Source organism: Danio rerio, chromosome 16, assembly GCF_049306965.1.
Source record: "Danio rerio strain Tuebingen ecotype United States chromosome 16, GRCz12tu, whole genome shotgun sequence".
Taxonomy (NCBI): domain Eukaryota; kingdom Metazoa; phylum Chordata; class Actinopteri; order Cypriniformes; family Danionidae; genus Danio; species Danio rerio.
In genome coordinates, this window is record NC_133191.1 from 48,753,850 (window position 1) to 48,781,089 (window position 27,240).

Sequence of the window (27,240 nt, forward strand, 5' to 3'; positions counted from 1 at the left end):
GTTTGTAAAGGAAATTCTAAACCTGGAGGCTAGACATTTTTAACCTCTTCATTTGAACAAGCTCAAATAAATCATGCTCATCCTGCCAGAAACAGGCTGGACAGGTCAGGCAGGCAGATTTCGCAATGAAATGGGTGTAAGGTAAAGAAAAAAAAAGAGCAAGAGAGAAAAAAAAGACCCAGTCAGACATTCAGACCGTCAGTCTTGCAGACCACACACTTCTACTCAAACATAGAGACACAGTGCTTGGAAAACAAGCACATCTGTAGAAGATACAAAGCTTTTTTCTTATTTGTGCTTTAGTTAGTGAGTAAAAACATGACAGCACAAAGCTGTATTTTGATTAAAGGGGGGAAAGTGGTAAATGAGGATTTCTCTGTGATGGCAGACGTGTATATCGAAGATGGAGTTATCAGTGGTGTTGGAACAGATCTGCAGGTGGCCGCTGGCACACGGGTCATTGATGCCACACACAAACTGGTGCTGCCGGGTGGAATAGACTCTCACACTCACATGGAGCTGTCTTTCATGGGCACCACAACTGCGGATGACTTTCAGACCGGCACCCAGGTATACTTACAAACAACAGAAAACGTTTTGTGCATCTAATATTGTTATTAAAGAGTTTATTGTAATTATCTGAAGTATTCAAATTATTCATTACCCTTTTTATTAAGGTAAGGGGTAGCAAACAATTTATATGCACTGAATTTAAACAAAGAAATTAAGTTGAATGTGATTTGTTTCAAGAGTTCACACTTAGCTGATTGATTATAAAGCTTCTTTGGAATGCTGTCCCGGGAGAGAACCCTGAGCTCATAAAATCCTCGAGCCATCCTCCCTCCCGTTTGCAAGGCAAGAGGGGAGTTTGAGCTCAGGTAGATCTGCTGCTGTAGTAGCTAATGAACAGATAGGGATTGCTCTTAAGAGATAACTACTTACTACACTGTAAACGATTTCTGTTGTTTTCACGGTATTATACTGCATTTCTCAACAGTTGTTTACTGTATAAGCTGTGCACAGTGTGTTACTGTATATATTGCTGTTTTCACAGCATGATAATGTATTCTCAACATTTCCATACTGTGAACATGATTAACAGTATGCTACTGCAGATTTTACAATGAATTTTGGGAAAAAATCAGTTACTGTGCACATAAATACAGTACTGCAAATGACCATGAAAAACTCTACACACACTTTATATTATTATTATGTTTATTTTTTTGACAAAGTATTTTGTGAAGAAAAATAAAATAACCAGTTTCTTCAGACTGTTCAGTGCATAAAACTGTCCCCTGGTTTTCCATATTTGGGTGTACTGCACCTTAATTTTATAAGGTTAACATGAAAATATTAAATCATTTTTAATCAACATAACTTTGTGCTTAACCAAAACGTAAACTGGAACAAAAGTAATTGATTCATGAAACCAAAGTTAGCTTAAATGTCAGAATGACCAGCCTGCTTTAGACGGATTCATGAGGTTAGGGCACCCGTCATCACCATGGAGGTCACATATCTCCGCATTTTCAAAACAATATTTTAAAATACCCACCATCTCTATAAATAAACCACAGACTTGAGTTTAAAACAACTACATTCCCGCATGAAAAACGGTTAAAACTAAATTTCATAACACATTCATTATAGAGCCATCTAAGACCGGGGCAAGTCTCACATGTCTAGCCGATTATAACCTCGTTTCGCCGGATACATGAGTGATGATGGACACCCTGGAGGTCAGAATCTCCGATATCGGCAAAGCACGCTTACAATTTACACATGATATCTATAAATAAACCACAGATTTAAGTTTGTAAGAACTACATTCTCGCATGAAACACTGTTAAAATTTTATTTCGTGACATATTAAACGCAATATTTATAATATTAGCTGGGCTTTCTCATCCGCCATTACCATTTGCTTGTTGATGTGAAAGGAATTCTGGGAGAAAAAAATATTAATTCTCAAAACACTTCAAACGAACTTTATTCGTATTGTCAAGTTCAGATATATGTAATAATTTCGCTGGTAAAGTGAATAAAAAACAATGTTACTATATTGTAATCAATATCACGTTTGCACTGGTTCGGTTCAGCACTCGAGCGACTCTGAATCGTATTGAACCGTTTGCTCGGGAATTATTTGATCACACGTGTTCACAAGCACATTCAGCAATATGCACTTAGTGTATAATTAGTGTATAAATGCGTGTGGCCAAGCAGTATAACGAAATAGTAATGAATCATATACAAAAAGGGATCTGTTTTAGGCGGATTCGATTCTTTACTGTTCACTAAGGAGCCGATTCATAGAACCGAACGGACACGACTCGACATGCAGGCAACGGCTCTCCTAATTTGAAATTCACCTGTCGTCTTTCATCCAGCGAATTCATCCTCGGTAAGTGTTTTAAAGTCAAATTCTGTCCGTTAAAGGATTGTTTTATAAGTATTTCTGTGTATTGTGTGTGTAATTTAAAAGAATTAACCAAGTGACATTAGTTGTAGGTTCTTATGTTATGTCACGCTGTCCGTTAACAAACGGTATTTTAAACAAGAAATAACAGACGCCAGGCGGTCATTGTAGTGTTTGCGAGGTATTAGATACAGTAAGTTAAGTTTATCTTGAGTGAGTTTTTGACCATACGTTAAGTTACCTGAAAAACATAACGTCAACTTATTGTAACTGCATTAATGAATTCTCTATTTCAGCACAACACTGAGATGAAGGCGAAGTCACCATGAAAAGTTAAACGTTTACCGTTAAGGTAAGCTCTGGTCTTCACATAGTCATTATGACTAAGCTATCATTATGGTAAAATTTTTCAACTGTAAGTTAGTTATTTAAACTAAACTCATAATGAAATGAGTCTTAACTGTTTTATTAAATGGAGCTGAAAATTAAATGCAGTTGAATTATTTTAAGCTAACGTTAATATTAACAAAATACATATTAATTGTCTATTTCTCAATAATGTTAATGAGCTTGATGTTCAGGTGTACCTGAGGTGAGTGTACGTTCTGAGTACACAGATATAAGCCAAAGTCATATCCATCCTAATCTAAGAGAAATTGATGGGGTCAGGGAATGATTTGTGTACAAATGTATTTTAACCCCATACAGATTGGTATGGTTTTACCATAGATTTAGATTAATTAATGTTAAGTCTTATTTTACTCTTATTATATTTATCTGTTTTTCAGCTACAGTAATTGATGTTGAAAAACTGATGCAACCAATCACTCCTCACTTGATTATTCAAGGTAATGTCGATGTCTTCCTCATTTTGATTAGATTTTTAAATGTCAAGTTGTTCACAGATTTGTTGTGAGGAGTTTTCATGTACAACCTCTTTTTCTTCTTCCAGCAGTTCCTAAGAAAACTTTAAGAAAAAAAAAACATCTGGTGTTAAAACAGCCACGGCTATGCTATTTGCCTACCAAGTGCTTAGTAAATATTAGACAAACATTTTTTTCTATAACTGTTGTCTTTGTGTTTATTAGCAATTTTACTGGGCGTATGTGTTTGTTTTTTTTTCAAACAGCCTGGAAACTGTAAGTTTAGTTCAATATGTTATTTTATGCTATTAATTTTTGTCTTAACATGGATTGCATGTTGAAGCTATCGTTTTATAGTGGGAAAATGTAAAAGAGAATCACTGAATACAATGGCATAATGATTCTGCTTGTTCAAAGAAGGTACTTGATTTAGTTTTCCTCAAGCGACACATCAGTTTTTATGACTATTGCTTGACACTTGAATTGAAGGGACAGTTCACCCCAAAATGAAAATAATAGCATCTTTGGCATCCTCTACTTGTTTCAAAATAGTTATATATTTAATTTGTTCCGTTGAACACAAACTCGTATTTTTTAAAGAAATTTGGTTTAAACATGGATGTCAATAGTTACTGGTTACTAACATTCTTCAAAATATCTGCTTTAGTGTTTAACAGAAATTCAAACTAGTTTAAAACACGTGAAGTAAATAGTGGCAAAAAAGTAAACTATTCCTTTAAATATTTTATTCTGAGACTTATTTATATGTGTCTTGTCTTTTGTCATATTGTCCTTCTAGCCCAGATTGTGATGGACCTGGAATGCGACACCAGTTACTCTTAAGACAAGAACCGAATAAAGCACAGATGTGGAGGGATTTGCAGCCAAACTAACTGGAGGGAAGGAACCTTTAGGTAAAAACACCTGCTTTATTTAGATCTGAAGTATTTTATTTGACATAGAGATTTATTGTTTTAATTCTAATTTAAAGCAAACAAGGTTGAGCACCCCTGGTCTAAAAGCTCAAAAATGCTGTTTCCGTGATAAGGTTAAATGTAGTTTAGAAATAGATTCATTAGGATCAATGCTTAAATTAAACATTTTCTTCTCTCTGTAGACCAAACATGTTTACTATCCCTCACATTTTAATAAATTGTTTCTGTTTTTGTTTCTTACAGTGTGGGTGAACATACTACCTGGATGTCCAACAAAGGCTGCACAAGAGCTCATTTGATAGCACACATTCTGTCCTGTCTACATCTCTGATGACCTGGAAGTGCTTCAACATCAGTGAGTAATACATCTTTATATTGTCATGCATACAGGATTTCTGTAAGCTTAGCTTTAATGTTAGTTTCTAATCAGCAGTGACTGTTTTAAAAAATTAAGTATTTAAATTATTCTCAACGTTTTACTGATGCTGTGCACAGTAACGTTATGATGATTTAGTTTGAGGAAATGTCACTAGAGGGTTTGTATAAAAAAAAAAATTAATAAATAAATTGTATGAAATGACTCGATAAAATGTTTATTTGTCTCGCTGACATGCCATCACTGCTGCATATTGAAATACAGTAATACGAATTGACAGCAGAATATTACCACAAACATTTCATGAAGTAGGCTAGACTGCTCTTTAGTTCTCTACTCAACTTTAACACATTTCCTCGTGTTGCTGAGCCTCTCTGCAGATTTTGCCAAAAATGAATGCTTAGTGATTACTTTGTTTTATGCAAACCAAATATCAGTAACTCATGGCTTTCATGTTCTCTAACGCAATCTTATCTGTAAGTTAGAAGTGGATTTATACGTGTTAAAAGCCTAAAAGTATTTAATTAACATTAGTCACGTTAAATTAGATTATTTTTATTTATTTAATTTTAAATATGTAGCCTCTTAAAGTGAGAATGAACTGCGTTCACCCCTCTTAAATTCGTGGAAGCACTAGTAGTGTGATCATGGAATCAGATATTCGAGTTATACAGAGTCGGACATTAAGTTAAGATGAGACTTTATTTTTTACACACCTGTGTGGACACCTGAATAGCAATCTTTAAGAACAATGCCCGCTGATCTTTTCCCCATTAACGTTAGTGTAATTGTGAATTGACAACAAACTGTATTTCACCAACAAAAACAATTAAAAAAACTGTTATATATATTATAACTGTTTTATTTATATATATATATATATATATATATATATATATATATATATATATATATATATATATATATATATATATATATATATGTGTGTGTATAAAAAACAACAGTGCAGTGTTTCGTTTCTGAATGAATTAAATGGTTTGAGGGATGATTAGTTTTTACTTCAGTGATTGATTTTGCCTGTCATTTTTGCAGGATCATCAGAAGTGCTGCTGCCCTTTTTCACTGTCCCTTTCCACATCATTTGGCCTTCATCATTTCCTGTCTTGTAGCAGTATTTTCACCTGTTTTTAAAATTGTAATAATTTTTGATGCATTAATTGTTGACTGGTTTTAATGATTAATTGTTTATTAGTGTTCTGTTGCTTTGTTATATTGAATTATTGCTACTGTTTTAGCATGGTTTACACAATAAACCTTTATTGTGAAGTTAAAGTTTCAGTTTCTTTATTTTTCTTGTATTTCTTGAACAGTTAAAATAACACTTGTGCAATTTTTGAACATTTTTACCCATTATAAAGTAGCACTATTAAATAAAATAAAATAACATTTAATAACTGTAAAATACTATACAGTAATAATAAAAGTAACGTTAAAATACCGTAGTTCTTCATGGTAAAAATGTACAATAAAATACTGTTTTCAGTTTTGCAGTATGTGTATCACTACTGTAATTGGTGTTACAGTAAAAATCAACAACAGTAAAATGATGTATTACATTTTACAGTAAATGTAATACTAATGTAATTAGTATTACAGTAATGTTACCGTTTTATGAAATACAGCAGCTACTGGATAATTGTTGCCAGTAACTTACTGTTGATTTAACAAGAAATCGTTTACAGTGTAGGAGCATGTCAATGGTGCCGATTTGGATTAGGTAATTAACTTAAAATACATGTTTTTGGATGGTGGGAAGAAACCGGGGAACCCGGGGGAAACCCGCATGAGCACAGGGAGAATGTGTATACTCCGCAAAGAAATGTTGGCTGGCTTGGTAAGGACTAGAACTAGTGACGTTCTTGCTGTGAGGCAACAGTGCTAACCACTGGGCCACCCATCTAGGAAAGGACGAGAAGTAGGGGTGGAAGGGGAGATTCTTGAAAACATAGATGGCTGTTATGTGGAACGTAGGGTATTTATAGTGGTTTAGGAATCGTCTGATTGGTAAACCATAAATTGGAAAAGCGGGACCAGCCGCAAGCAATCATAAGCACGCGATCCTCTTAATATTACTTTATAAATACCCTAAAAATCACTTGAAACTCTTAAATATCTGCCCATATAAACTGTATGCAACCACTTATTAAACCAAAAAGTACTAAATTCAATGAATCTTTTTTTTTTCCAGGGAATTATTATTGATATATTGCTTATTGATAATGGTACAATTTGTGTGTTGTGCTAATTATGTCAAACATTATAAATAAATGATCATATTTACAGTATAGTGTAGTTTTAACAGCATTATTCACTGCTTATAAAATTCAGTTTGATGACATAAGACTCATGACTGAAGCCTTGTTTGTCAATAGCTCATTTGGGGAACATCAGTATTGAATTTTTAAAAAAATATGTTTTTTTCCATCTGTATTCTTCTCAATGTTGCGAGTAATTTAAAAGTACAGTATTCAATGCAAACAAGCTCAGTGTGTTTGCGACTGAATACTATGCCATGTTTGTATATATTCTTAAATTTTATTTCTATGAATAAATAAAAAAAAAAAAAATAAATAAATAAAACAATAAATAAATAAATAAATAAATAAATAAATAAATAAAAATAAAAGAGCATGCATAAGGGTTTAATGTTGTGTTGTGTAACCGTTTATGGCTCATATGCAGTATATGCTGAGAAATTTGAAATCATAACTGAAAACTTATATTGTGAAATAAAATATATATGACATAAAAAATAATAACTTTTTAACTTTTATTTAACGTTTACATTGCAAATCCAATTAGATCCACTAATTTTGTAAGCAAAGCAAGTTTCTCATATATCTGCTAAAAACAGAAAATATTACTTTACAAACTGTATTGAAAATAAATCATATGGACATTTTCCTATTAGTCAATAATATCACTGAAATTATTTAAAAACTGGATAAATATAAATGTAAATATAAATGCACAAGTAAATAAATAGACTAAATGATGGGCTGAAGATCTGCGGAATTTGCAGTTATTAACATCATCATCATTGTTATTATTATTATTACTACAAAGATTTTTGAATATTAATTGAAATAGCTGAGCAATCACTTGTCACTTATAATTAAAATTAAATTATTTAACTATGTAAAGATATTTAAATGCTATAGTTTACATTTTGGGGTCCATAATTATTCATAATTAATCATAAACATTATAATTGACACATAAACACACAAATGATACTTGCATTTTGTTTTCTAAAAACTATCATATGGATTTAAACCCCTAATCAGAAGTCTATTAGATATTCATTTAAAATATTATTAGCAATATAAAAGTTATGTTTACTTATCTGAAATTTTTAATTATGTTGTTAATCAGGAGGCTTTAGAAATGTGTGGATCAAATATGATGATATAGGGTTAAAGAAGGAAATGTGCGCAGCTGGTGATAAAAATGCCAGAAAAATCTCTGCATGTCCAAACTTGTCAGTCATTAATAAAACAGCATGATGACATATAAAGAGGACAGCTTTACAAAATGATGTATAAAGTTCAAAGGTCAACATCCATGGTGATTTGAATGTAACCAGAAAGTTAATTTGCAACATGTTTGAAAGCGTGTGTTGATGTTGCTGTATAACATGTGTTCGCAGGCTGCGGTCGCAGGAGGAACGACCATGATCCTGGACTTTGTCATCGCACAGAAGGGGTGTTCGCTTCTGGAGGCCTATGAGCGCTGGAGGAGAACGGCTGACCCCAAAGTCTGCTGCGATTACTCCCTTCATATGGCAGTGACCTGGTGGGACGACACTGTACGAATACTGCTCAAGTATATTTATAAACCAGCATTACTGTAGCTTAATGCAATACACTGCAGGTAAACAGGGTAATATATATATATATATATATATATCACTGTAGTTCCCCAGTTGATTGATTACATTAAGAATTGCAAACATTTTTATATTTATAAAATTTTTCTAAAATGTTATATTTACATATGCAAATTAGTTACAATTGCCTAATTTGCATACATTTGCATTTTCCCCTATTTATTTGGCATATCAGATTCAAAGGTGTGTACAGAGAGGGTTTAGACATCTCTTTTTATCACTCCAAAGAACGTACAGCAAAAAGCCAAAAAAAACAAACAAATTGGGTACAATAAAATATATATAATTAGAAAATTTTGTATGCACGTATCTCTTTTTAAACACCATAATACAGATATGAATAAAACAGTGGTGTTTGGTGTATGTACAGTAAATGCTTCTGAAATAGATATTTATGGCTCATTCATTTTCCTTCGGCTTAGTCCCTTTATTAATCAGGGGTCGCCACAGCGGAATGAACCGCCAACTTATCCAGCATATGTTTTACGCAGCGGATGCCCTTCCAGCTGCAACCCAGTACTGGGAAACACTCACACACACTCATTCACTACATTTATTCAATTCACCTATAATGGACTTGTGGGGGAAACTGGAGCACCCGGAAGAAACCCACGCCAACACAGGGAGAACATGCAAACTCCACACTGAAATGCCGACCAAGCCGGGACTCGAACCAGAAATCTTCTTGCTTTGAGGCGACAGTGCTAACCACTGAGCCACCATGCCATCCTATTAAAAAATTATAATTTGTGATGATAACAGTGCTTCAAAACAGGTGTTGTAGTCGAAATCAGCAAACACTTTTTTTTTTCATTTATGAATAGATAAAGTGCAACAAAAGCAATTTGGATGTTTCATTTTAATTTTACGTAAAAATTAAATTCACAAAAATAACAGGTTTATGAAAAAATATTTTTGTCTGCTATTTGTAAACAATGTTTCCTCTACGCAATGATAAATGTACATTGTATGTGTCATTTTGGAGGAATCAGTCTACCAAATGTATTAAATGTTATAAAAATGTTTCAAATGTAATATTTGGCACCTGCATTGTAGGCAATTTTTTAACTTCATACAAAAAATGTAAAACATTTCACCCTCTACGCATTATGATAGATCTATAAAAAAATATATTTGACTGTTTTTATTTTCTTAAAATGGCTTAACTTGAAGTACTGTGAATTTTTTTTTTTTTAATTAAGGTACTTTCCAACAGTGGGTCTAACTTAGAAATTTCTAAATTTAGAATTTAGCTTATAATTAATAATTTTATTGTTTGAAATTATTTAATTGGTGTTGAAGTATTATAAGCTTTAACACAGAACTTATACTGCCATTAGCATACACCTATCAACATTATATTACTAGCTTTCATGTTATTGTTATTGTTACAACTTAAAAGTTCACAGCTGACCTTGCTAGCAAGCTAATCTATTGCAATATTGCATGTTCCACTATTGCACCATTTGGCAACACACACGTTTGATCAATTTACAAAACAAAAACTGAATTGATAAAAAGAAATTGAGTTGTGAATATTTCATAACTTACTGGAGGTGATGTTTCAGATTATTTTTGTGGATCTGACATAATTTGATCCTTTGTTTTTATTGAAGTTAACATTTGCATTCAGCAACTACTCACAATAAATGCTAGTGAGTCAGAAATTGCGCTACAGAAAAACACTGCATGTCATGTGACCTAACCAAAACACATCATTGGCTAAACTAATGTCTTCTCTTTCCAACTAAAAAAATTCAATGTTGGTCTTAAAGAAACAGTGGCAGGGAAATGAACATAAATATCATGTTATGTTTACTTATCTGAAAGTTTTAATTATGTTGTTAATTAGGAGGCTTTAGAAATGTGTGTATCAAATATGATGATCTTTATAGGGTTAAAGAAGGATATGTGCACAGCTGTTGATAAAAATGCCAGAAAAACATGTGCATGTCCAAAACACACACACACACACAAAATTACTTGTAAACATTTATTCTACTTAGTCAGATCCTCTCCTCATGTTCAGATCACATGGAATTTTGATCTATAAATGTGTTGATATTTGAATAACATTAACATAAATACTGGGCTCTCTCTATAGGTCAAGAAAGAAATGGAGACTCTTGTTTCTGAAAAAGGCATCAACTCTTTTAAGATGTTTATGGCATACAAAGACCTCTACATGCTGCAAGACCTCGAGCTCTATGCTGTTTTCTCCACATGTAAAGAGATTGGGGCAATAGCTCAAGTCCATGCAGAGAATGGAGACCTTATTGCAGAGGTGAGTACTGCTAAGAGGTGAATGAGTACTCAGAAGTTACACTTGAAAATACAATATCAGTATCTTGACAAAAACACACACACACACACACACACACACACACACACACACACACACACACACACACACACACACACACACACACACACACACACACACACACTTACAGTATGTTGAGTACTGCATATTATATAATATACTATTAGCCATCTCCATTACTTCTTCTATCACCGAGGTTAGAAATTCCATGAGAATCAGCATGAGCCTGTAAAGGATTTAGTGTTTTAACCTCGAAGTTAAACTTCAACATGGTTCTAAGAAGAGTAAACCAGTGTGAAAGGGCTTTTTGTAAATCATTATTTAAAAGTAAAGTAGATCGAACCTTAGACAAACAGATCATGTTGCACAATAACTGGCCCAGGCCTTTACACTAACATAAATGCCACTGTTAAAAGTTTTAAAGTACATTGGTCAAAAAGTCAAATGGTAACTATTTTACAAACACCGTCATAGATGTGTGATTAGTACAAGACTAGTAATATCCAGCTATTTCATCACATAAATATATGTTTTAGACTCTGTTGCCCAATACTGCATACAGCAAATAATGCAGGATGAAGCCATAAGTGTCCTGTTAGTCTAGAACAGGGGTGGCCAACCCTGTTCCTGAGAGCCACCTTCCTGCAGATTTCAGTTGCTACCCATATCAAACACACCTGAACCAATTAATTAGGACCTGAACACAACGTGCTAATTACAGGCAGGTCGGTTTGATATGGGTTGCAACTGAAATCTACAGGAAGGTGGCTCTATCTAGGAACAGGGTTGGCCACCCCTGGTGTAGAATGTGATATGTGGTATATGATTCTGACGGTATGATAACCTTGGATAAAAAGGATCACGGTTTCATGGTATTGTGATTACTGCTCTGAAATATGTCCTTTTTAAATATCTTGGTAAAAAACAACAACTATCTCCCCATTGAACATAATATATTTTAATTTGGGAAACATTTTAAATATTTTTTCAACAGTAATAGTCAGGCTAAATCATTCAAATCATTGATCATCGACTTCATAGTTTCAAAAACACAGATTTCTTTACAATTTAAAATGGCATCTTTAAATATCTTTTCTACTGGAGTAACTGTTGTACTAAAAAAATAAAGCGACGTAAAAAATAAATGAATAAATAAAAATCACTTATACCATAAGACTCCAGGCCAAGTCTAGAAATAGTCAGAATCCACTGGACAAGGTTATATTAAAAAATTACCACGCATTTGCCTAAATTTGTTTGAAATTTAGGCACATATATGATGAAATGTTTTAATTAACTAAAACCTTGTGCATTATTCTTAGAATAAACCGCAAATGTAGAAAAATGACACTGGAGGGCGCCAAATACATAGAGTTAAAGAAGCGGTTCTTAAAGGAGGTTATGCATGTTACTGCTTTCATAAAGAATACTCTCTAGCATAATCCAAGTATGGAGAGAGGACATGTATTGGTCATTTAGCCCCAGGTATGAAAGAATGTGACCAGACCAGACTTGACAAAGACTAAAACACATCTTAAACAGAACACTAAACTTTTAGCGGTCAGATACGTGGTTTCAAAAAACAGACTAAAATCTTTCTTTGCCTTTCAAAATACAAATGAAAAGCAATGAAATCCTCACTTTCCAGAGGAAAAGCCACAGTCTCTTATGCGCTCATTCTTTCGGCACCATTTCACACAATGACTCTTTCCACCTTTTCTTTCCTCAGCTAATGGCTTTTTAAAGTCGCTTAGTAACCTGTATCACCTGCCTTCACTAATTATCAAAATGCACATTAATTAACCTATTAGTGAATTTTACATTCCAGTCAGCGCCAAAAGTGGGTGACAGCAAGAGAGAGAGAGGAAAAAAAATTTCCATTGCAGATTTGTGCATTAAAGGGATAGTTCACCCCCCCACCCCTCAAATGCAAACACACACACACACACACACACACACACACACACACACACACACACACACATACATATATATATATATATTTACATTACATTATATATACATTTAATAACACAATTTAATTCTCTGTTTAGAGTATAGAGAATACTATAGAATTCAGTGACTATGGAACCTATTTTTTTTCTTTTTTTGTGTTCTTTGTGTTTGTTCATTCCTTTATTCATTCATTTTCTTTTCAGCTTAGTCTCTTTATTAATCAGGGGTTGCCACAGCGGAATGAATCGCCAACTTATCCAGCATATGTTTTACGTAGCAGATGCCCTTCCAGTTCCACCCCATCACTAGGAAACAACCATTTACTCTCATTCACACACATACACTACAGCCAATTTGCCTTACCCAATTCACCTCTGGCACATGTCTTTGGATTTCTGGGAGAAACCAGAGCACCTTGAGAAAACCCATGCCAACACGGGGAGAACATGCTAACTCCAAACAGTAATGCCAACTGACCCAGCCGAGGTTTCGAACCAGCAACCTACTTGCTGTGAGGCGACAGCACTACTCACAGTGCCACGCTGCCTCTGTGTTTGTGTTTAGCAGTTTTAGAACAAATGGTGAAATTAAACAAAAGGCTTTTAAGTTTTATTCATGCATCAAGGATTGAATAACTTCAATTATTAATACTCATTATTAATATTATTAATTAATATAATTAATTGAGGTGTTGATTTGTAAAAAAAATAAAATACATAAAACTAGAAGTTTTAAATTTGTTTTTGCAAATGCAGTGGGTAAATACAACACTCTTGTTTAGTACACATGCATATCAAACCAAAAAACCCATAAAACAAATTTACAGTAGGAATTTGTTTACCATTACAGCCCTAATGCACTAAAAACCTTAGCTGCTACTTACAACAATATAGCATAAATACACTTGAAACAATTAGAACACCCTAGCAAACATTTCAACACCATATCCTACTGTACCTAACATTCATTCATTCATTCATTTTCTTTTCCGCTTAGTCCCTTTATTCATCAGGGGTCGCCAAAGCGCAATGAACATGTCATGTCGCATGTACAGGTAGTTAGGATGTAAGCTGCTCAGCTACTGTTTACATTTGTTATATTAGTATCATTTGCTATCTATAATCTGTATCTCATTGCAGCGACTGCTACTATTATGACAGATTGTGCTGACAATCGAGATACTGTAGTTCCAAATGCAAAAAGTTCCAAATGTAGCTTTAATATAAAGTGGAATGGTCGTACAGGCAAGGGAAAACAAGAGCACTGAGAACAATGGAGAAAATCCTAAACATAATTCAGATAACAAGCGATGGTCAGGACAGAGAACGATTGAAAACAGGTACAGGGATTAAAACACAGACAGGCAAACACAGGTAAATGCTTTCAAATGCGCATAAACAGTAACAAGACTCAGCAAAGAGTGTGTGAAACTGGGTTGTATATAGTCTATTTAATCATTGAGGATGACCATCACCTGAGTCTGTGTGTCTGTGTGTGTATGCGTGTGTGCATGCGTGTGTGTGTGTGTGCGTGCGTAATCAGTAGGAATAAGGAACTGGTGTTCAAGTGGTGCATGATGTTATTGAAGTATATGATGTAGTTCTCCAGCGATTTGCAAGTATTTGATTGCTGGTGATCATGACAGCTACTGCTACTAGACGTCGCATTTTCAACCGTTCCCACATAAATTGAAAGAGCCTTCAAAACTAAAATTAAATACACTATGCTTTCTGCCAAGTCAACCCGGGCTGCTGAAATATAATTAAGTAAACTGGCAGTGGATAGAGTTATACCAGCCTGATCTCACGAGAAAACGTAAGTATTTTAAGTTTTGCCAGTTTAGTGGCTAATTCGTACAAATTCGTACGATTTCAGTCGTACGAAATGATACGATTTTAAAAAGGAGGCGTGGCACCTAACCCCACCCCTAACCCCAACCGTCATTGGGGGATAAGCAAATCGTACTAAATTGTACGAATTAGATCGTACGAATTCATACGAATTAGCCACTAAATGAAAAAGTTATGAATTGCCGTGAGATTGTGTTGGTTTTACAGAAAAAAAACAAAAACAAACATTCTGACACTGATCACTCTTTTTAAGGGAGAATTACTAATCGTAGCATTGTTTTTTTTATATACTATGATATTTTTATGCACTAGAAACAGTGTTTCCCATCCCTGTTCCTGAAGGCCCACCAATAGTAGATATTTTAGATGTCTCCGTTACTGTATCTGACCCCTTAACTTCAGGTCTTGGAGTCACTACTAATGTTGATTCAGATGTGTTTGATTACGAAGAGTTTGAAAATCTGTACTGTTGCTCTGCCTTAAGGAAGAGTGTTGGGAAGCACTGCATTCAAAAACATACATACAGCACCTTTAACACTGTGGCTGCGAGTTTTGCTAGGCAAGCAGCACCACTCCTGTTTCTTTCAGAAAATATAACAACTGCTTGATTCTTTTTCTGCATTGCAAGCGCCGCTGTTTCCTTCAGAAATGCTAATGCGGGTATAATAGAAGCCATATATTATAGCTGCTAAATGTGAGGCATTTTTTTAAGCTGATGTAGCTCAGATATAAATGATGCCTGCCTCTCAGAGTATGGTTTTGATTTAAAATAGTCTCTGTCTGTGAATATTGATTTGTGTTTGTGCTTGCGCAGGGTGCAAAGCGTATGCTCTCTCTAGGCATCACGGGTCCCGAGGGGCATGAAATGTGTCGTCCAGAAGAAGTGGAGGCGGAGGCCACACAGCGTGCCATCACTATTGCTCATGCCACAAATTGCCCGCTTTATGTGGTACACGTCATGAGCAAATCTGCAGCGAAGGTGGTGGCTAATGCACGCAGAAATGGTAAGACTAAAGCACAAATAACACTCTTAGAATAGAAGAGTTATTTTATCGCACTGATTGTTTCCTGTCAGGTCGATTGGTGTTTGGAGAGCCCATTGCGGCTGGACTGGGCACAGATGGCACTCACTATTGGCATGAGAACTGGGCTCATGCTGCTGGTTTTGTCATGGGCCCACCATTGAGACCAGATCCCAGTACCCCTGGATATCTGATGGACCTGCTGGCCAAGTATGGTTTCTACTTCCTAACTTGCATTCTTTTTTTTACTCCACGAAATGCAAAAGGTTATGTTCATGTGCCAAATATAAAGTGATGAAGATGAAGCAATCAGATGAAAATGTGTCCTATCTTACAGTGATGATCTAAGCGTAACAGGAACAGATAACTGCACATTCTCTGTGTGCCAGAAAGCCCTTGGGAAAGATGACTTCACTAAAATCCCAAATGGAGTCAATGGTGTTGAAGACCGCATGTCTGTTATATGGGAGAAGGGAGTGGTCAGTGCCTCTGAAATTAATCCTATAATAGAAAGACTATCCATACATCCATCCAACCATCTAGCAATCAATCCTCTATTCTAGTCTGTCGATCTGTCTGTCAGTCTGTCCATTCATCCATCCATCCATCCATCCATCCATCCATCCATCCATCCAGCAATCAGTCATTCATTCATCTGTCTGTCTGTCCGTCTGTCTGTCTGTCTCTAAATCTATATCTGTTCATGTGTCTTGTCTTGTCTGTTTATCTATCCATACATTTATCCATCAATCTAATCGTATATTATAAAGACTATCCATCCATCCATCTAGCAATTAATCATCTGTCCATCCATCTGTCTAGCTTATTCCTATAACAGAAAGACCATCTGTCCATTCATTCATCCATCCATCCATCCATAAATAAATCCATTCATTTAGCAATCAATGATCTATACATCTATCCATCCGTCAGTTTATCTGTATGTCTATCTATCTATCTATCTATCTATCTATCTATCTATCTATCTATCTATCTATCTATCTATCTATCTATCTATCTATCTATCTATCTATCTATCTATCTATCTATCTAAATCTTGTAATAGAAAGACTATGCGATTATCCATCTGTCCATCCATCCATTTTTTAATCATACATCCTTCGTCCATCTGTCTATCCTAATCCTATAATAGAAACATCCATCAATTTAGCAATCAATCATCCATCTTTAAGTCGATCTATCAATCTATCTTAATCATATAATAGAAAGATTACCCATCCATCCATCCATCTATCATCCATTCATCTATCTGTCTGTCTGTTTAAATCCGATTAGTTCATCCATCCATGTCAATCATCTATCCATGTCCATCAGTCTATCTATCTATATATTTAATTCCTACAATAGAAAGACTACCCATTCATCTGTCTGTCCATCTATCAATCATCCATCCTTCCAATCATCCATCCATCTGTTAATCATCAATCCATATGTCCATCCGTCTATCCATTAATCTGTTTATCTATCCAGTCTCAGTGCAGTGCTGAACTTTGCTGAACTTTTATCATGGTTGTGGAAAATAAACTAACAAAAAAAACCCTGCAAAAAAAAAAAAAAATCCCATTTTGTTTTCATTTTCCCTAGCACAGCGGAAAAATGGATGAAAACCGGTTTGTAGCAGTCACCAGTACTAACGCAGCAAAAATCTTCAACCTTTATCCTCGAAAAGGGAGAATTGCTAAAGGCTCTGATGCAGACTTGGTCATATGGGACCCAAAGGCCAGCAGGTAAATCACAGCAGCCTAGAAAACTGTGCGTGACCTCATTTACATGCTTTAATGAATCATGAGTCGTATTTCAATGTCCAGGCATTACAAACAGATGGCCAATGTTAATACAAAGTGTACTTTTAATACATTCTTCACATATTACATATTTAAAAAGTGTGAACAGCCTTGTAATAAAACTTAAAATGCAAGACTTTCACTGACTTCCTATAAAGATTTTTTTTTTATGTAAAGAACCAGGAGAATCAAAAAGATTTGACATTCAAACATGCTCAAAAGAGAGATTTATGATGTATACTCATGCAATGTTCAAAATAATGCCAGAAGAGGTATTCAGAACACTATGTACAGTAAATATTTCATGCATAGAAAGGGATTAATTTAACATGTAGTCTCACATATAGCCAGGTCAGATCTACAGCTTTTGAACAAATCACTGACCCTACAATGAGTATGTTTACATGGACACCAATAATCCGATTTTAATCCGATTTAGACAATGCACTGATTAAGAGTCTAACATGTAAACAGTGATTAAGACGTGGAATACGCATATTTTTACTCGCATTTTTAAAGTGCACTAGAGACATGTAAATGCCTTAATCAAACTATTACCATCGTGTAGGATTTTAAACGAGTTTTGTGACAGAATAGTCTACACACAGCTGTTTGACACTATTCTCTGCACCTTCCGAGTCAGTACAGGACCTCAGACACCAGCAATGCGAAATCGTTCCATTCAGCAGTTTAAAAACATTTTAAACTTGTGAAACTCACTCTTCTTGATCACATTTGATGATGATTGATGATCCTAGCAAACTGGACAGACCTTTTATTCCCGGTTGCTTTGCGCACGTCCTGTCTTGTTGATATGATTATACACGTGACTACCAGGACATGTTAATACACAGCTATCAATCAATTCGGTGGGCGGGGGGACTCCTACGTCAAGTTGTGGTCTGGGTGTGTTTATATCACCCCAATATGACGGTCTATACACTATACCTACAAATATCACTGCAAAAAATGCTTTTCTTAGATTTTTTTGTCTTGTAAATATCTAAAATTTCTTATATCAAGAAGCATTTTCTAGACAAGCAAAACATATTGTCTTGTTTTGAGAAATAAAATGCCAATATTAAGTGAGTTTTTCCTTAAAACAAGCAAAATAATCTGCCAATGGGGTGAGCAAATTAATCTTGTTTTTTTTTTTTGACGTAAGATTATTTTGCTTACCCCATTGGCAGATTATTTTGCTTGTTTTAAGGAAAAACTAACTAACTCTGAAAACAAGACTATATGTTTTTCTTGTCTAGAAAATGCTTCTTGATTTAGGAATTTTAAGATATTTGGACTAGAAACAAGACAAAAAATCTAAGTAAGAAAAGCATTTTTTGCAGTGTGTCTGTCTAAATAGCTTGAAAAGTAAATTTTTCACCATAGGTGCCCTTTAAGACAAAATTGGAAAATAGAATCAAGGATTTTAAATATATTTTAGGGATTTCTGCGCAGCTAATATTTAAAGTTTTTAAAGATAGCCCTATTTTATGGTAGAGAGAGCTCATTTAAGAAGTATTGCAAATATGTGTTTTTTTTTTTTGTTGTTGTTTTTTTTTTTTTTTGCTTATTTTGATTAATTTGTATGCTTAAAGCTACTTTAATTAAATAAAGCATTTATAATAATCAAATATAAATCAAAAAGTGGAAAATTAGATAAGATTATTACTTACAAAATTAACAATAATAATATTAAATTGAGAAAAAAGCTATTTTCTTGAGGTGAAAAATAACCGGGGCCCTTTTTGCTACACTCAATTTTTTTTTCTTGTTCAAACTAATTTAAAATGAGCTGAAATAACACAATTCTTGAGATTTAATTGGGACAACTTAATTTTTTTTATGTTCAAGCCGCATAAATTTGTTAAAAGTGTTAAGTTAACTTAATCAATTTGTGTTGGGACAACATGAAGAAATTGTGAGGGACCCTGCATTTATTAACAGTGTTTCAAGAGTTCACACTTTTATATTGCTTGATACTATTAGCAGGTTTGGCATGCTGTCCCGGGAGAGAACCCTGTGCTCAGAGATTATTGAGCCCAAGGCTCCCACCTGGTTGATAGAGCATGTAAGGAGAGTACAAGATCAGATGGTTCTCAAGAGCTCCCCGTGGTAAAGGAGGAAAGGGGGAGAAGGGGTGGATGGGGGGTTTATTCGGAAAGAGATAAAGGAGTCATTTTTGCTAGGCTACTTACTGTATAGTGCATTTATATTAATCTGATTGGTGAACTAATGATTGTAGATGAGAGACTAGCTGCAGTCAATCATATCACATGGTCCTCTCGAAATTAGTTTGTGAAACTTCACATAGCCCCATGGCCCAATATGTTCTTAATCCGGCCCTGCATGGCATAAAGCTTTTATTTGCCCAATGTGTCACCGTACATAAGCTTCAGTCTTTGAGCATCTTCATTTCATGAACACTTGAATTTATTTGTAGCTGAACATTTTTAAACATCACATGAATTGCCCCTTTCCTGATTTTTAGAGTGTTTTTACTCCCATATTTGATCTGACATAACAAAAACCATAAACAGACCTGAGAAATGTGCTTATTATGGAATGCACGCATGTATGCGGGCTCAGACATCTGTGCTGAAGGTTGAACATGCTTCTAGATGTTGCCATGACGAAGCTTTAATACAGTGGATTGGCTGTAAAGACGTGACCATAAATGGAAGAACTGTGAATCGTTCTTCCTGCTCAAACACGTCGTTTGTAAAAGAGCACGCATGAGAGGAGAGGACGGAAACAGCAGACGGCCCTAAGTCTTATATAATTGGGCCACGTTGCGGTTCCTTTTCCCCATGAATCTGGGCTAGCTCCCTCTAGGCAAATAACCAACCGCTGATGTGAGTTCAGCGGCGAGGACCAATGTGCTGAAGTTTAGTGCACAACAGCGTTGCATTAATCAGAGCTGAACGATTGTGTAAGCCGCGCTAATAAGACACCGGTGACGTGTCCTGATGTACATTAGACAATTAAGGGCAACTGGATGTGTGTTTTTTTAGGGGAAAATAACGGAAAACATTATGATTGTTCATTATATTTGCATAATCCTACATTTTTTTGCAAACAGTCCTAATTGTGCCTTACATTTGATTGAACTGACAGTTCATCTGTGAAATTGCATAATTATCCATCCATCTGATTATTATTAGGATAAAGCAGTAAGACAAAAGAGATTTTACTGTGGGTAAGAGTTATTTACAGGCTTAGTGAAGAAGAAGTTTATTAAAATCTATATTTGTTAATATATTGTTACATTTATTGCAATTTTTACATTTATATATAATGATTACAGTTTTTCTCAGTCGCTTTGGTGCATTTCTCACAACACGATTTACATTTGCACAACAGTTAATGCATTTCTCAAAACAATTAGTCATTTGTGCATATCATAGTAGCAGTTTCTCATTCCTTTAAACAAATTGGAAATGCTTTCGGACATGCATCAATTGCTTTCATTCAACTTTCTGCTATTTATAACATTATCATCCGCCTATGTCATGTCAGTCAAAATGAACTAAACTTGTAAATACTGAATAGTCACTCCATATAAAACTAACAGTCCTCATTTCATTACTTGAGTCATTACATACAAAAATGTTGAACTAGTTGTCAAAATCTTGCAGGCTAATTTTATAAAAAAAATAAATCTTTATTTAACTGAAAATGTCTTCTAAATTGAACAGTTTCGTGAATGATTTACAGACCTGTGTATGTATGTTGGTTCAGTTCCAATATGTTCTGCAATATTGCTTACAGTTGTGCACAGTTCAACCCAAAGAAAGTTTATGTTTGTTGTAAATAAGGGTGTATTTATTCTTCTGCACAATGCTATGAAAAAAAATCAAATTGTTAAGAGCAAATGCAGAAAAAATGTGAAACATACATATTCAGTGTCTTATACTCAGATGACTCACTCAATGCAGTGATGTCTCACTTTACTGTATTTTTAATTGGCTGTGCTAATAGTATATAGTACTATCTTGAGAATTTTCAGGAAGTTTCACCAAAATATGACTTTTTTGCATTAAAAATGTACAGAGTAAACTGATATAATGAAAACATGAGTAAGCCATTTGACTATCTTGTTCATAAACAATGGTGTCAGGACTTTTCATTTTGACGATACTGACAGTTTGATTGACATCAATACTTGCTTTTGAGGAATGAACTATCCATTTTGAGCAAGTGACCCGCTTTTGCAGGTTATCAGCTAGGTTTTGCAACTTGTACTTATTGTTTGAGAAATGCATTAACTGTTGTGCAGAAATACACCGGTGTTGTGAGAAACGCACCAAAGCGACTGAGAAAAACTGTAATAAACCATTTAAAACCATGTACTTTATACATAGCTTTAAAAGAGTATAAATAAGGATTTTATGTAGTTTTTCAACAATACTTATGATTTAGAGTTGACCTCAACAAAATGATATTTATGTAATTGATTAGGATAAAAAACTATTTCCATGTGAAGACAATAATTGCAGTTTTTAATTCTGAAACAGTATTTAAAGTGTTACAGTTTTTCCTCAGTCGCTTTAGTGGATTTGTCACAACATTATTTACATTAACAACAGTTAATGCATTTCTCAAAACAATTAGTACAACTGAACTGCAAATCCTAGTTGATAACCTGTAAAAGCATGTCACTTGCTCAAAGCGGATAGCTCATTTCTCAAAAGCAAGTATTGATGTAAATGAAAGTGTCAGTGTGATCAAGATGAAAACTACTGACACCATTGTATATGAACAAGATAGTCAAATGGGATTGTCATGTTTTCATTATGACAGTTTACTCTGGACATTTTTTTCCCCCAATGCAACGAAGTCAGATTTTAGTGACACTTGCTGAAAATGCTTAATACAGCACTAGATACTATTTGCACAGCCATTTGAAAGCTACAGTAAAGTTAGACATCACTGCATTTAGTGAGGTGTCTGAGCACAAGACACTGAATATGTATGTTTCACTTTTTTATGTATTTTGTATTTTATGTGTGTGTAAAAATACAAAAATATGTATTTTTCACACTCTATTTGCTCTTTGCAGTTTTAATTTATTCACAGCATTGTGCAAAAAAATAAATACACCCTTATTTACAACAAACATAAACTTCCTTTGGGTAGAGCTGTGCACAACTGTAAACAATATTGCAGTACATATTGGAACTAAACCTACAACACACATATGTCTGTAAATCATTCATTAGAAGACATTTTCAGGGAAAAGAAAAAGATATAACATATTTTATAAAATTAGCTTGACAGATTTTGACAACTAGTTCAACATTTTTGTATGTAATAACTCAAGTAATGAAATGAGGACTATTAGTTTTGTATGGAGTGACTATTCAGCATTCACAAGTTTAGCTAATTTTGACTGACATGACATAAGCAGATGTAATGTTAGAAATAGCAGAGAATTGCAAATGTAAATAGTGTTCTGAGAAGTGCACTATAGAGACTGAAAAAAACTGTAACCTGCAAAAATTTACAAAACCTATGAAATTCTGTAAAAAAATGAATCTGCTATATATTGGAAAAAAGTATTTTAGTACTGAAAAGGTTACATAGTAAAATGTTACATGTATTGAACATATATCAGCATGTTACAAATCAAGTCGATGTACACTCACCGGCCACTTTATTAGGTACACCTCTCCAACTGCTCATTAATGCATTCACATGGCAGCAACTCAATGCATTTAGGTGTGTAGACATGGTCAAGAGGATCTGCTGCAAACCGAGCATCTGAATGGGTAAGAAAGGTGATTTAAGTGACTTTGAACATGACATGGTTGTTGGTGCCAGATGGGCTGGTCTGAGTATTTCCTGATCTAATGGATTTTTTTAACTGGGATGTCAGCTAAGAACAGGAAATTGAGGCTGTAATTTGCACAGGCTCACTATTGGACAATTGAAGATGGGAAAGACGCTGCCTGGTTTGATGAGTCTCGATTTCTGCTGCGACATTCGGACGGTAGGGTCAGAATTTGGCGTCAACAACATGAAAGCATGGATCCATCCTGCTAAACATCAATGGTTCAGGGTGGTGGTGGTGGTGTAATGGCGTGGGGGATATTTTCTTGGCACACTTTGGCACATTTGTACCAATTGAACATCATGTCAACGCCACAGTCTACCTGATTACTGTTGCCGACCATGTTCGTCCCTTTATGACCACAGAGTACACATCTACTGATGGCTACTTCCAGCAGGATAACACACCATGTCACAAAGCATAAAGTTTCTCAGACTGTTTTCTTGAGCATGACATTGAGTTAACTGTACTCAATTGGCCTCCACAGTCAGCAGATCTCAATCCAATAGAGCACCTTTGGGATGTGGTGGAACGGGAGATTCAAATCATGGATGTGCAGCCAACAAATTATGTCAATATGGACTAAAATCTCAGGAATATTTCCAGTACCTTGTTGAATCTATGCCACGAATGATTAAGGCAGTTCTGAAGGCAGAAGGGGGTCCAAGCCGGTATTAGTAAGGTGTACCTGATAAAATGACCGGTGACTGTATATTATTTAATATAATTATAGTACAATTTACCATATTCAAAACTTAAAGGAAATAAAAGTGTTTGCAATATTTTGGCTGGTATGTTTCAGCCTTTCTTTTCCCATACTGCAACATTTATCATATTTAATTGCTGAAATATGTCTTTCACAGCATTATAATAGATGCAACAAAATATACAGTATGTGAAATAGTACAGTGCATGTATTAAAAATGAATCAATTAATCGTAATTAAGACAAATGTAGTACGAAAAGCCAATTACCATTACACAATAAAAAGCTATTACAGTCCACAGGTTTTACTGTCTTCCTAAATTACCTTTTGAACACAAAAGCTGTCATCTCCATCACGTTTTTTGCTGTTTTGTCTCAGTTTTAGAGACAGATGGCCACTCAGAGCTCATTCTTTAAACTGTGCTGATACAACAGTGGAGGGGAAAAATTGCTGAATTTAGGAAACAACAGATTTTGGAAGAAAACTGTAGTTTGCTATTTTTTACACCAAATTGGCTCAGATGCTACACTGTTGATGGATTAACCTGATTAGTTTCAATGCATCATGATTAAAGATACAGCATGATTTACCGTAAGATGCATATTTATCTGCTTATTGTGCTTAATCTTAGAGTGATTTCAGCAAAGACTCACCACCAGGCTGTGGATTATAACATCTTTGAGGGAATGCTGTGTCATGGGGTTCCAGTGGTCACAATTTCCAGGGGGAAAGTGGTTTATGAAAATGGCAAACTGTTCACAAAGCCGGGTGAGGGACGATACATTCCGCGCAAACCCTTTGCTGAATTTGTGTACAAGAGAATAAATCAACGGGAAAAGGTAAGACAGATTTGGACTCTATGGCCCTGTTTATACATGATGGTGGTAAATGGATAGTTCACCCAAAAGTGAAAAACTGTTGTCATTTACTCACCCTTGGTTTCTCACAAACCTCTTTGACTATCTTTCTTCTGTTGAACACAAAAGAAGATATTTCGAAAAAATGCTGGACCACTTACTTCCATAATATATATATATATATATATATATATATATATATATATATATATATATATATATATATATATATATATATATATATATTTTTTTTTTTTTTTTTTTTTTCCCCTCTCAAGGAAGTCAATGGTTACAGGTTTCTAATTGGTCTCAACATATTTTCAGTTTGTGTTTAACTTATAAAGTTATAAGATTTTAAACCACTTGTGGGAGAGTACAATTTTTGGTTGAACTATTCCTTAAGGGTGTGTTTTTGTCAAAATGTTCACAAAATAAACACAGGTGTAAACATGGTCTAAAACATTTTGAGCTTTTCCAATTTAGACCACATGGCATGCAGTGGTAAAGTATAGGAGAAATGTATTTGGCGTAATTCCTAATTATTATGCAACATAAGAACATTAAACAATATTCTCTTACCTGTCCTGATTCTAACCCAAGCTTATATACAGTGTTCAGGGTTGTTTCATGGATATCAGAGGATAAATATTGCTGTCCATGTTTCTTTCTGCTTTTTGCATTTATATGTGAATTATGCAAGCTTATTTTACAGTATTAGATCACGAGATCCGAAAAATCCCATTCATACACTCCAAACCAAGCAGTAGTGTCAGGTTTTGTGATTACATTGACAAAATCTTTCTTAATAAGGGATGTAAACAGGGCAAAATTGCCCCACAGAGCTCTAAAATATCAATATAAATGAGGAAATTAAGGAAGAAAGCCCTGTAGGTTACCTATAATGCTACTGTTGTTTTTTTTAGGTTGGAACTCCGAGTGCTGTATGCAGAGAACCATACACTGGAGAAATCATATCTATTGGTCTAAAACAATAGTCCTGAATCATGGAGGAAAACTGTTTTACAACAAAGATGGTTGTGCAGTACGTGTACATTTTTTAAATGTAAGGCTGCAGTTAAAGCCAAAGAATTAATTACAGTCTAATGCCACAGAAGAAACTTCTAAATCCCCAAAGAACTTTTGAAAAACACAGAAAGTATCACACTGCTCCATAAAACTGTTTTAAAGACACTTAAACTTTACACCGATCACTAGAGCACTAACTCAATCACTTTCCTTCAGCTTTCTAGAACAAAATACACACCCAGACAAAAGTCTTGTCGCCTATCCAGGTTTTAAGAACAACAAATAATAACCTGACTTCTAGTTGATCACTTGGTATGAAAAGTGGCTTATGTGAAAGGCAAAGGCCTCAAGATTACGCTTATTTTACCAAAATAAAATATGATCATGCCTTGATTTTTAATGATTTAACTAGGAGAGTAAGGTCTGCTTAAGTGCTTAAGTCTTATTTAACAGAAATAATGTACGGTATACAATATATAGTCATGGTGCAGTGGAAAAAGAATGAATATTGTGTATGACTCCCATGATCTTGGAGGGCTGCATCCATACATCTCTGCAATGACTCAAATAACTGATTAATAAAGTCATCTGGAAAGGCAAAGAAAGAGTTCTTGCATGACTCCCGTGGTTCATCAAGATTCTTTGAATTCATCTTAAATGCCTCCTCCTTCATCTTACCCCACACAATCTCAATAATGTTTATATCTTGTGACTGAGCTGGCCAACTCTGGAGCACCTTGACCTTCTTTGCTTTAGGAACTTTGATTTAGAGGCTGAAGTATGAGAAGGTTTGCTATCTTGCTGAAGAATTTGCCCTCTCCTGTGGTTTGTAATGTAATGGGCAGCACAAATGTCTTGATTCCTCAGGCTGTTGATGTTGCCATTCACTCTGCAAATTTCTCACAAGCCTCTATACTGAATGTCATTAAATAAACCATGATTTTTCCTTGACTTATTTCTGTGAGAATCTAGGGTCCATGTGAGTTCCAATAGGCCTTCTGCAGTATTTGTGATAATCAAGTTATTATTTGTTGCCCTTACAACTGTTATCGACAACAAGATATTTGTCAGGTAGTTATTACGCCCCAAGTCTAGGGGAAACGAAAAGGGCATAATAAACGAAGAACAAACAAATGTGTTGGGGTGGTGGATTTCCCAAACTAAACAAAACTTAAAGCAAAAGATTCCCTTCGGTCGACAACCAAACTCACACACTTAATTGAGAGTATATATGAAGATACTTATTATAGAAAATAGGGTTTATATAAACGAGCATTTCGTCAGGGTGACCACAGGCCAAAATAACAAACAAAAGAATCTATAAAATAAATCCACTAAATTACCTATTACTATTTAAAG

The 27,240-nt window shown here is 34.7% G+C and overlaps 1 protein-coding gene and 1 long non-coding RNA gene across 3 annotated transcripts; both read left to right on the forward strand.

The window, feature by feature from the left end:
* Window positions 1-214: 214 nt before the first annotated feature.
* dpys (dihydropyrimidinase) lies at window positions 215-27,015 on the forward strand. The gene is made up of 9 exons (NM_001123063.1): window positions 215-570; window positions 8,267-8,425; window positions 10,611-10,790; window positions 15,450-15,639; window positions 15,711-15,867; window positions 15,995-16,136; window positions 17,263-17,405; window positions 24,630-24,837; window positions 25,779-27,015. Exons 1-9 carry the CDS (start codon window positions 319-321, stop codon window positions 25,848-25,850), a joined length of 1,503 nt encoding a protein of 500 aa, NP_001116535.1. The 5' UTR covers window positions 215-318; the 3' UTR covers window positions 25,851-27,015.
* LOC137487970 (uncharacterized) lies at window positions 2,311-5,879 on the forward strand. 2 transcript variants are annotated; one of them, XR_012392509.1, is made up of 6 exons: window positions 2,311-2,615; window positions 2,719-2,774; window positions 3,211-3,270; window positions 4,085-4,199; window positions 4,464-4,575; window positions 5,650-5,879. It is a non-coding gene; the product is annotated as an uncharacterized lncRNA (long non-coding RNA). The 2 variants fall into 2 exon arrangements; XR_012392510.1 differs by having other exon boundaries at window positions 2,537-2,615; window positions 3,375-4,199.
* Window positions 27,016-27,240: the final 225 nt, after the last annotated feature.

Bases quoted from the DNA above. Each gene is read 5' to 3' on its own strand.
- dpys (NM_001123063.1), top strand. From the start codon at position 319: ATGACAGCACAAAGCTGTATTTTGATTAAAGGGGGGAAAGTGGTAAAT. The intron at 571-8,266 runs GTATACTTACAA...ATGTGTTCGCAG, and splicing joins ACTTTCAGACCGGCACCCAG to GCTGCGGTCGCAGGAGGAAC. The intron at 15,640-15,710 runs GTAAGACTAAAG...GTTTCCTGTCAG, and splicing joins GGCTAATGCACGCAGAAATG to GTCGATTGGTGTTTGGAGAG.